The sequence below is a fragment of the Physeter macrocephalus genome, unplaced genomic scaffold, assembly GCF_002837175.3.
Source record: "Physeter macrocephalus isolate SW-GA unplaced genomic scaffold, ASM283717v5 random_568, whole genome shotgun sequence".
Classification (NCBI taxonomy): domain Eukaryota; kingdom Metazoa; phylum Chordata; class Mammalia; order Artiodactyla; family Physeteridae; genus Physeter; species Physeter macrocephalus.
In genome coordinates, this window is record NW_021145987.1 from 20362 (window position 1) to 32028 (window position 11667).

The 11667-nt window shown below is 48.3% G+C and overlaps 1 protein-coding gene and 2 non-coding genes across 9 annotated transcripts in view; 2 read left to right on the forward strand and 1 right to left on the reverse strand.

The window, feature by feature from the left end:
* The window catches only part of TRIM7 (tripartite motif containing 7), a 12463-nt gene extending 6976 nt beyond the window's left edge, over positions 1-5487 (reverse strand). Inside the window, exons 1-3 of one of the 7 annotated variants that reach the window (XM_007117567.4) lie at positions 4419-5484; positions 3438-3533; positions 14-1026 (exon numbers count right to left, since the gene is read on the reverse strand). In XM_007117567.4, the coding sequence (XP_007117629.1) occupies positions 967-1026; positions 3438-3533; positions 4419-4925 (663 nt within the window). In that variant the 5' untranslated portion in view covers positions 4926-5484 and the 3' untranslated portion in view covers positions 14-966. Of the gene's footprint in view, positions 1-13; positions 1027-2882; positions 3097-3437; positions 3534-4418 lie in introns of those variants that run through there. The other 6 variants (XM_055083251.1, XR_008616759.1, XM_007117564.4 and 3 more) reach the window with 6 other exon arrangements.
* A 2008-nt stretch (positions 5488-7495) lies between these two features.
* On the forward strand, positions 7496-7567 carry TRNAA-UGC (transfer RNA alanine (anticodon UGC)). Its single transcript has one exon. It is a non-coding gene; the product is annotated as a tRNA-Ala (tRNA).
* A 471-nt stretch (positions 7568-8038) lies between these two features.
* TRNAK-CUU (transfer RNA lysine (anticodon CUU)) lies at positions 8039-8111 on the forward strand. Its single transcript has one exon. It is a non-coding gene; the product is annotated as a tRNA-Lys (tRNA).
* Positions 8112-11667: the final 3556 nt, after the last annotated feature.

Here is an 11667-nt window from a genome sequence, read left to right on the forward strand (position 1 = left end):
TGAGCCTGCGCGTCCGGAGCCTGTGCTCCGCAACGGGAGAGGCCACAACAGTGAGAGGCCCGCGTACCGCAAAAAAAACAAACAAACAAACAAAAAAAAAAAAAAAAAAGAAACTTAAAGTAAATCAATGATGTCACTGGCTGTCAGACAAGCAGGCCGACAAAGTACCCTAATTCATTGTTAGGCTGCAAGGGTGAGGCAAGTATCTACATGGAGAGATGATGGCAGGTCTCACATTTAAAGAAGCATATTCACAGCATTAAAAACATGTACTAATAGGATATCAAAACTGCAAGATTGGAAATAAATTTAAAATACTTCTACCTTCACAGCACTTCTTATGTTTAAATTCCCTCTCTAATCAGACACCCAAACTACTTTGGGATCATAAATCATGTTGATGAATCAAACAGTCTATAAGTCCTTAGTAGTGCTGGCTTGGGCTCTGCAGGCAGAAAAGACAACTCTTACTCAGAAATGTGTCAGTTCCAGCCAAGATAAAATGCTGTCCCTTCCAGGGTGGGAGAGGTCCGGTGCAATCCATCTGCTACCAAGTAACTGGTTTCCTTCAAGGATGATGTTATATCAGGCCTCTGCAGTGGTTCTGTTGCTGCCAGGCTGAACATGGGGCAGCAGCAGCTGCTAGATCATTCTTGGTGAGTGGGAGCCCATGCTGTTGGGCCAATGAAAAGCCTTCTTAACCGTCAAAACAACTATTCTACTCCTGAGCCTCTGTGGCCAACCCACTTTTTTGCCTAGTACAACTTCCTTGTTCCTGCTTCCTCTGCCTGTAAAGTCTCTTGCCTTGTATAGCTCTTGAGAACTTCTTTCTTTCTGCAAGATGGGATGTTGGCTGATTTACGAACCACTGGATAAAGCCAATAAGATCTTTAAATTTTACTCATTTGAATTTTGTACTTTAACATTTGTCACCCCTCCAACTTTCACTCTTCACTTTACTTCATTTTAAAAAGCACTTTTTCTGTTTAGCAATTGTAAAGGCAACACATGTTCATAATCCAAAACCTGGAAATGCAGAAAAGTAGAAAGAAGGAAGGAAAATCAATGCCAGTGATCAGAGGTAACAGCACACCCACAACGACCTAAGTAAGAGTATGCTGGGTGCAAGCTTTATATTCTATTCTTTCCATTACCACTATCCACAGGATTTTCACCCCTGTGTTTTCAGACACAGACTCTCTCTCCTGATCCTCTTGATTCTTTATGGGAACACCTGGGAGGGACTCTGCATGATATAACAAGTGAGGCCTCTGGTGGCCAGTGAGAAGGATTCCATCCCTCCAGGACAAGCTCCACTGTCAAAGTTCCTCTTCCCTAACAACTCTAAGGGAGAAGGGGGTGGCTGGAAGAGGAGACTATAAGTGGGTTCTGAAGTCAGGAGACCTGGGTTCAGTTCACTGCTCCCCAGTCTTCAGGATGTTGGGCAAGCAGGCAGCAACAGCACAGGAAACTTTACAGGTGTTAACTCCCTCAATGCTGACAACCACCCAGTGACGCGGGTACACGCTCATCCTGATTTACAAATGAGAAGACCAAAACAGAGAGGTGCGTTAGCAGGAAGTGGGAAGTCAGGATTCTAATCCAGGGAGTCTGACACCAGAGTCCAAGCTTCCTGCAATTACAGCATATGGTCTCCCAAGGAAATAACACGAGTGGGACAATATTGAACAAAATACTCTAAATCGGGGTTTCCAACCTCGGCGCTATTGACATTTGGGGCAAGATAATTATTTGTGGTGGAGGGCCGTCCTATGCCTTGCAGGATGTTTAAGCAGTACCCTGGCCTCTACCGGTAAACACCAGTAGCACCTGTGCCCCAGTGCTGACAACCAAAAATATCTCCAGACATTGCCAAATGTCCCCTGGGGCCCAAAATTGCCACCGGTTGAGAACTACTCCTCTAAATGGCAAGAGCATTTTCAAATAAAAATATTCATTCTCCTTGTTCTCATAGCAGCAATGGTTGTCTCATTAAGCAGGTATTTTGTAATCATAAAGGATGTGTGGGTCAGAGGGGGGTTGGCTGGGTGGGTGTAGGACAGAGTAGAAAGTGCTAAGCAATGTCATGGGGTGTGGGGCCAGATACCATGAAGCTGCCCAAACTGGAGAAGGCCCTCTGGATCCTGGATGTACAGCAATGGCCAAAGAGCCACATGCTTACTCTTTTTTTCCAGCAGAGCAGGGTGGAGATCTGGAGGGGTGAGGGGTGAGCCCTTCCTTGTGGAGGGAAGTGAATGTTCAGAAGAGAATACCTGAGATGTGCATGGGATGCAGGTGTACCAGATGCAGTTCAGGATCAGGAAAGGACCCTGGAGCACCTGTACACAGGGTCCTCCCCTTCACCCCACACCTCCTTCCCTTAAGTGGGGGCGGCCCTCAGGTTCCTCTCCCTCCATTTTCCAACTCCAGAACTTAAGAGCCCTTCCCTAACAGGCCTTAGTGGATCCTTTCATTCTCTTAACCCCAATTTTTTGAGCTAGGAACTGAATTTTCGAGATAGAAAATGACAGTGACCCACATTTGCCCACCTTAACCAAAATGAACCCCATTCACTTTCCTGTTCCACTTCAAGGAAGACAAAATATCACCCCAAGCGCTGGGCAGGGGGATGCAAGCACAATCGGCTGCTGAAAACCCAAGTCCCAGAACCTCCTGCCCTCTGCTGGGTGGGGAGCAGCTCTGCCATCCCCTCCCCCATCCCCCCAACCCCTCTCCCCTAGCCTCGATTTCAAAATCTAAAAAACTCTAAAAATGAAAAAAAGTTTTTTTCATAATTCCTTTAGTGGTAAAATATGCCATAGACTGACAGAAGGCTCCCACTTAGTATGAATATTCATATGTTTCTCTATAGAAATTTTTTTTTTTTTTTTTTTTTTTTTTTTGGGGTATGCGGGCCTCCCTCTGTTGTGGCCTCTCCCGTTGCGGAGCACAGGCTCCGGACGCGCAGGCTCAGCGGCCATGGCCCACGGGCCCAGCCGCTCCGCGGCATGTGGGATCCTCCCAGACCGGGGCGCGAACCCGGTTCCTCTGCATCGGCAGACGGACGCGCAACCACTGCGCCACCAGGGAAGCCCTCTATGGAAATATTAATGTGTTCAATTACAAGATGCTCCACAGACCCTACCTGGGGTATTACATAATATTAGGGGGACTATACATCCTGATTCACCTGGACAGTTCCATGTCAAGCCAGCTGTTCTAAAATAATTATTTTAGCCCTCCCTTTCACTCTCCAAAGCTCTGGTTATATAATAAATTACACGGTCACCCTATATAATATGCATCTCATTATATTTCTAAAATCCACCTCTGCTGTTCCACAGGCACACACTCCAAAGCCACACACGCCTAGACTGAGTAGTGGGTGGCCCTCTGTTGTCACCCAGGGGAGCCAACCTGGGGGTTGCCATGCTCACCAGGAGCTCCTTGCTCTCCTTCTCTTCGGTGGAACGAAATGCCTCATAATCCTCCAGATCCTTCTTCAAGACCTTCAGCCTGGACTCTAGGAGCTCCTGCGGAAGAGTGAGAAGGAGGACATTGTGGGGAGAGGATTCTGGCAACTCCCACATGTGCCTTCCTGAAGCCACTCAGGAGAAAGGGAAGGCCCTGTTCATTGAGGAGGAGGCGGCAGGGTTGAAGCCACCTCTGGACGTCGGGATGGCTACAGCCTGCACAGGTTGCACGTAAGGGTACAGGACAGCTGCTGGGTGACTCCAAAGGCCTCAGGGTCTCCCGTCCTCAAGACCATCTGTGCACAATGCAGACTGAAATCAAGCCATCCAACAGCCCAACCTGCCTAGTCCTGTCTTCTGCTCTCACCACCATCAGAAAGCCCTCTGGGTGGGAGAGTTGGAGCAGGATAAGAGCAAAGAAAGACTGGGGACTGTGCCAGAGGCCTCCGCGCACACCCTAGCAAGTTGGCAGGAAAGGGAGGTGCCAGAATCCCAGATGACTCTTGGCTCTCTACTCAGCCCTGGAACCACCCACCCCCTTACCCCGACCTCTTGGGAAAGTCGTCCCACTCGGCCACAGAAGGTGAGAACATCGAACAGAGCTATGCCCAGGGAAAGGGCTGAGAGTGGGGGTAGCGAATGTGTGGGTGTGACGTAGAAACCGCTCAAAGCCAGGTACCGACAGAAAGAAAATCTCCAAATCTGTGGGGCATCGTGCAGGCGGTCCAGTAGGGGCCCAAAGGGAAACGCGAGGGGTTTGGGAAGGTGGTATTGGTGGTGCCGGGGGTGACAGAGGGAGAGCCACGCTCAGTCCCGAAGCCAATGCTGCGCAGCATGGTATAAGGGAAAAGAAGCAGGGGGTCACCTGGGCCTTCCTGCCTGCGCGGGAACGCAGAACGGGGACTGGGGGTCCCGGGGGCGCGCAGGGGTGGGGACGGCGCTCACCTTGGCCTCCTGCACCGCCTCGTCCAGGGGTAACACGGCGTGAGCGCGGTGCTCGCGGGCGCGGTCGCACACCACGCAAATGGCACGTCCATCGTCCTGGCAGTAGAGCTTGAGCGGTTCGCGGTGCTGCGCGCACCCGGCCGCCACCGCCTCCGGAGGCCCGCGTTCCCCCTGCGCGCCCGCTGGCAGGCTGAAGCGCCGCAGCAGTGTGGCCACCGCGGCCAGCTGCCGGTTGGGCCGCAGCTGGCCCGGGCGCGCGGGCTCGCGACACTGGGGGCAGGGCAGCGGGCAGGGCAACTTGTGGGACGCGGCGGTGGCCCCGGCGCCCGGACGCTCCCAGCAGCGCGCGATGCAGGCGCGGCAGAAGCTGTGGCCGCACTCGACGGACACAGGCTCCCGGAAGAGCTCCAGGCAGATGGAGCAGGTCGCCTCGCCCTGCAGCTCTACCGCCAGCGCCAGCGCCTCGGCCCCGGCGCCCGGGCCAGTCCGCGGCCCCACGGCCGCCATGCGCACCCTCAGCTCACCCAAGTCGGGCGGCGCGGGAGAGGCTACCCTACCCTACGGTACGCCGCTCCCAGCGCAGCGGCCGGGGCGGGCCTCCGAGCGCCCACGGGAAGAAGAAAGGCGGGGCTGACGCCTGCTGGCAGAGACTTGAGCTGAGGGTGCGCCAGGATGGGAAACGTGAGGGGAGGGTGCGCTTTGATAGCTGACTGGGCAGCACAGGGCGAGGGGATCTCAGTGCAGGCCAGTGCTCTGCGCTCCCGTTCTGGGCCCCTCAATATCCCGCCTTGGCCCGCGGCCTCCTGGGTCCCGCGGCGCCTTCTCTCCGTCTCTCCCTTCTCTCAGCCCTGACGCGAGCCTGTCTAGCCGCCCCAGCCTGACCCACTCAGTCTTGGGAAACGGGCCGGGACAGGTGGAAGCACACGCCCATCTGGGCGCCGCTCCCAGTTGCCGCCCGAGGCCGACCCAGCACAGCCCGAGGGCCTGGCGCCGGACCAGTGTCAGGTTCCTGGAGCTCAAGTTTGTCCAGCCCTGTGCTGAGCTAAATTTAGAGTCTGGAACCTGACTCTTGCCCCCGACCCCCAAGCGTGGCCTTGTATCCACTTTTGTAGCTACCTCTCCCGCGATTGTGTCCCCCCGCCTCCCCGTTTATTCTTTATTTTTGTTTTTTTAAGCAAGTAATACACTTACAGTCAATTCCCCCACTTTATTCGGTGTTATACCCCTCCAAAACCCAATCCTTTTTTTCTCTAGCTCGTTTCTACAGTCCCCCTACCCCAGCCCAGAACTGCCAGTGTTATTTGCTCACACCCTCTCTCACCTCACTCCCTCTGGAGGGCACTTGGGGCAGATTTTCTTCCCCAACCTCCTCAGAAACTGCTCTTGTCAAGGTCACCAGTGACCACAGCGATCCTAACCCAAAAGTGAAAGCAGGCCCCTTCTCAGGCCTTACCTCCCCTCTCCTCTGATGCTTCCTCCTTCCGGACACCCTTTCTCAGCGACTTTCGGGATGCTGTACTCCCTGACTCTCCTCCCACCTCCATGGCCTCCTACCCACTTCCTGGCCACCGCGGTGGTTTCCTCCTCCTCTCCCTGCCCTTGCTCAACCCTTGAACTTCTGTCTATACTCACTTCCTTGTGATCTCTTCCACTTTCTTGCTTAAAAGACCTTCTACCTGCTCCACAGTACAAATCCCCAGCCCAGCTCTTCCTAGGATGCCTGGCTCCCACATCCAACTCACTGGGCAGCATCTCCACATGCAGCATTCTAAGGGGGAGGCACACACTCACCGTTTCCACAATGCACTTCTGCTCTGCTCCTCCCACAGCCTTTCCCACCCCATCCCAGTTAACAACTCCACCCCTCCAGGTGCTCGGGCCCAAAGGGGTGAGCCCTCTGAGGCTCCCCCAGACAGGGGAAATGCAAAGGCCCCACTCACAGTCCTCAGCATCTCCTCACTCTCTCACTCTCTCCACCACATCATCTCCTATAATTTGATGATCACAACAGTTTTCTCCCCTTCTGTCCCACTCCTGCCCTATCTTCTCCATCCAGCTGTGAGAACAATCCTGTTAAAATGTTAAATCAGATAAGGGCTCTCCTTTGCTCAAATCCTCCTGTGGCTCCTATCTCTCTCAGAGTAAAAGTCGAAGTCTTCACAATCGTCTAAAGGCCCTACCCATTCTTCCTCTCCATCCCCTGCACACAACCTCTCCACCCTCATCTCCTATCACTCTCCCCTGCCACATGGACCTTCTTACTATTCCTGCAATAACATGTGAGAAAGATCCTACCTCAGGGCCTTTAAACTGACTGTTAACTTTACTTGGACCTCTCTTTCCTCAGATACCTGCATGGCTCTGGTCCCATCTCCTTCAAGCCTTTTTTCAAAAGTCACCTTCTCAAAATCACACATTACTACATTTTCTCCCTCAACGCTGGCTCTGTTTTCTCTCTAGCACTCTACCTCCTCTGGAATACGAGCTGATAGATGTAATGGACTATGTCAGTTTTGTTCACGGTTGAACCTCCAGTTTTCTAGAGCAGTTCTTGGTACACAGTAGAGCTCGGTAAACTTTTCTTGGATTGAATTAATTTAAATGTGGCTCAAAATTCAGATATACAGAGCAGTTAACAGTGAAAAATCTGCCCATCACCTACGCCCCAGTCCCCTTACAATCCCAAGCAATCAACTTTGCAATTCTGAATTACTTTATAAAATATTACATATTTTGCTACACTCCCCCCTCTTTTTGTTTAACAAAAGTAACATCCTGCACCCAGTCTTAACTTTCCTTTTTTCGGCTCACAGTTCATTTTGGGCATCGTGCCGGATGACTTTCCCTTCTTTTTCCCCGCTGCCTCCAAGGGTTTATCCCGGTCCTGTGCTCCCCCCGGGCGACCCTCGGTAGAGGTCCGCTCGCCTAGAATCAGTAGAGGACCCTGGAACAGCTCCCGGCGCTGGCCGCCGAGTTCTGCTGCGTTTGGGTTGTCACGACTGGCGATGCCATCCGTTCACCCTTGCCTTTCGCCAATAAAGGACTAAGGGAACATGGAAAAGACAGCCCGAGACAGTGGGGATGTAGCTCAGTGGTAGAGCGCATGCTTTGCATGTATGAGGCCCCGGGTTCGATCCCCGGCATCTCCAGCGCGGACGGGCGTGACCGTTTTGCTTCCTCTCCTTCCACGTTTCGAAACGCAGGGTGTTTGCGGAACACTAGGAAAACCCCTAAGAGTGGAGTTTGCGCAGATGGGAGGAGTCGGCGGCCTTCACCCACTACAAGCCCAAGCACGCGGCTCTGCCTTTAAACTTCGGACTGAAAAATCACAGGGTGAGCTCGTCGATGGCATCAGCGTGCGAAGTTTTTCCCTGCACTGAGCCGCACGTTTTCCAGGGATGGAAAAGGGCGAGGTCGCTGGCAGAAAAGGGCAAGCAGAAAACGGACGAAAGTGGGCGGGACGGTCAGTGAAGCACGATCGGTAGAGTTTGAGTTTCTTGGGCTGCTAAAAATCTTGTGTTTAGTGGCCAGATCTTATCCCAACTAACTTCAAACCTGGAGCTAGATACAGCCCGAATCCTCCCATGAAGTAAGAATTACTGAAAAAAAACGGCACACGCGCCCGGCTAGCTCAGTCGGTAGAGCATGAGACTCTTAATCTCAGGGTCGTGGGTTCGATCCCCACGTTGGGCGAGGTGTCTGTTTTGGTCACACGAAGCACTTCCTTGCCTGACCCGCTTTCGGAAAAAATAAAGAAATCCTGTACGGGAAATTCCCTGTGTGTGATATTCACTAAGGCGTTTTGTCGTCACTCTCCTGTTCATTGATTAATCTATCCTTTACCTAGTAACAAAGTGGGTTTTTAAAAATTGTTTAAGACATACATAATAAAATTTACCACTTTCACCATTAAAAAAAATTGAAGTATAGTTGATATACAATGTTGTGTTAGCTTCTGGTGTACAGCAAAGATAATATAGATAGATATAGATATTAGATATAGATTGTTTTTCATATTCTTTTCCATTATGGTTTATTACAAGATATTGAATATAGTTCCCTGTGCTATACAGTAGGACCTTGTTGTTCATTTTCACCATTTTAAAGTTCACAGCTCTGTGGCTTTAAACACATTCACATTGTTGGGCAACCATCACCACCATCCATCTCTAGAACTTTTTCATATTCCCCAGCTGCAACTCTGTACCCAGTGAACATTAACTCCCTAACTATCTTTCTCCCAGCCCCTGGCAACCACCATTCTACTCTCTGTCTCTATGAATTTGACTACTCTAGGGACCTCATATAAGATGAACCATACAATATTTGTCCTTTTGTGATTGGCTTATTTCACTTAGCATAATGTCTTCAAGGTTCTTCCATGTTGTAGCATGCGTCCGAATTCCTTCCTTTTAAGGCTACATAATATTCGATTGTATGTATATACCACATTTTGTTTATCCATTTATCTCTCGATAGACACTTGGGTCCCTTCCATCTTTTGGCGACTGTGGATAATGCTGCTATGAACACGGGTGTACTACTAGTACACATGTTCGAGTTCCTGCTTTCACCTCTTTTGGGTATATATCTAGAAGTGGATTTGCTGATAGATGGTATTTCCCTGTTTAATTTTTTGTGGAATTGCCATACCATTTTCCACAGAGGCTGCACCACAAAATGAGTTTTAAAAACATCTTTTGAGTAGGTAATAAACTGTACTGTTCAAAAATTGAACCATCTATAAAAATATTCAGTGAAAAGAATCTAACTTCCATCCTCCCTTCTTAGGTAACAAGTTTTGTATCTATGTACATATTCTTCCAGAGTTTTTTTAATGCAAATATATTTTTGTTTTCCCCTATTTTACACAAAAATATAATTACAGCTCTGTTATATTTTGATGATCTTTCCATCTCAAGACATAAAAATTTTCCTCAGTCTTTTTTTGCAGCTGCATAATATTCCACTGTAGATGAATCCTAGTTTAACAGATCACCTACTGATGGATATTCATAGTTTCCAATCTCTTGCTATTACAATCAATGCTGCAGTTAATAAGCATGTAGTGTTGTCACTTTGCACTTTTGAACTTATATCTGTAAGGCAAATTCCCAAGAAGTAAGATTCCTGGGTCAAGGTATATATGAAGTTGTAATGTAAAATAGACAAATCACCAGGCTATGGGTGCTACAGGGTGATCTTACCTCCCACCAGTCATGAATGAGATTGGCTGTTTCTTCACTGCCTTGGTGGCATCGGGATGCTTTAACAACAAACCTAACATGTGACTGTTCCTACCCCCTTAAAATTAACAGGGTCCCTCACTGTCTGTCCTATAGGATAATAACCATTGCAGGGCCAACAGGGAGAGGGACCTTCCTTTTGCCTCTCACAGGCACATACTTGGACAAAAGATTTTGAAGATCACATTGTCACTCTAATTTATGGTTTCTAATCCAATTCTATAGGACAACATTTTTTTCTCTTTTCAGTCCTGCTTCTGTGGGAGGCCATCATGTTTTCTTCACTTGTAAAGCCATGACATCATTGGAAAGGCCTGCTCAGTTATTTTTTACTCGGCAAATTTTCTCCTCGGACAAGAAGACTCCAACCAGATATAAGACATTAAATTTGTATGTGATGTTATATAAGGTCTTGGTGTCATATGGGGGATATATAAATTATTAGATCATGCATGTAGTTTGTCTAAATAATCATTGTCTAAAACAATGATTATATATTATTTATATGTAATTTATTAATCAACCATCCACACGAATATTCTTATTTAAAAACCTCATTTGAAACAGAAGATTATTTCCAGGTTTAATATATTCATGGCTATATTCTAACTAGTCTAAAAATACTCCAGTATCATCTTTTTCTTTAACAGCAACTAGTTTCCCTTTACTAAACTTGAGAAAATCATTCTTCTATGGTCTGTGTAGCATCAGGAGAGAAGGTTCAATCATTACCAAATGCTCACCCATTATTTCATTGCTGTTTATGTCATATCACATTGGTTTAAGGGTGCAAGTCCCCCCAGGAAAAAGGCAGGTCTCAGTCACATGCTGGTGTCATGGGGAATGTGAATTGTGGGTAAGGAGGAAGACAAAATGTCAACCAGAGCAAGCTAATTCTGGAGGACTGCCTGCGAAAGGAAGAGCGGCCAAAAATGATGACCCAGAATGACCTGCTCCTCTATTCTGTGTCAGGACCAACTGAACTAAAATCACTGACTATTTTGGGAAACCCTCTCTGCTATCATTTGAGATGTTTAGTGCCTAAGGGCAAGGGGGAGTCTTTTGAATAGGGAAAAGTATGTATCCTTTTCAATACATACTTCTTTTGTGATTAATATTCAATGTATTACAGTTGCAAATGTTAAAGTCTAGTTTTCCTCAAGGTTTTCAATTTAATTTACAAATATTGTTGTTCTTCTTATAAAGCTAGAAATTTTTGAAACAAATGGAACAATCCCTTTCACTCGTTCTTTCATGAATTAAGGTTACCAAAAGGCATCTTCCTGAACATCTAAGCCACTGGTGATATTCTCTTAGACATTTTAAATGACAATTACAGAATTTATCTGAACCTTCAATTCGTGGTGAGGTGAGGGAGGCACTGGGGAGGCAGTGATTAGGTCACAGCTGGAATCTAGAGCTGGTGTTTATTGTTTATTTGAAATTTTCTGAATGAACTTATGTGTTAATTCATTTGTCCTTAAAAACTCCACATTGTGTTAAAAACTCTACTGTGTTCTTCATTGTGTTAAAAACTCTACTGTGTTCTTCATTTGCCTGGGAGTCCTCAAAGACATAAGATCCCGTGTCCTCCACTCACTGTTCTATCCACCTGCAAACAAAACCAGCAAATGGCGCGGAGGCAGTCATCCAAATGCAGAGCCAAGGAGGTATAGGTGTGGCTCCTCAGCCTCCAAGCCCCTGGTCTTCCGTCCTTGAACCCACCAAGTTTACACCTACTTCAGGGCCTTTGAACTCTCTGCTCCCTCTCCCAAAGCCCTCTTCCCCAAGATATTTGGAAGTCTGGCTCTTTCTTTCTTTTTTTTTTTTAAAAATTAATTAACTTATTTATTTTTGGCTGTGTTGGGTCTTCGTTTCTGTGCAAGGGCTTTCTCTAGTTGTGGCAAGCAGGGGCCACTCTTCATCGCGGTGCGCGGGCCTCTCACTATCACGGCCTCTCTTGTTGCGGAGCACAGGGTCCAGATGCGCAGGCTCAGTAGTTG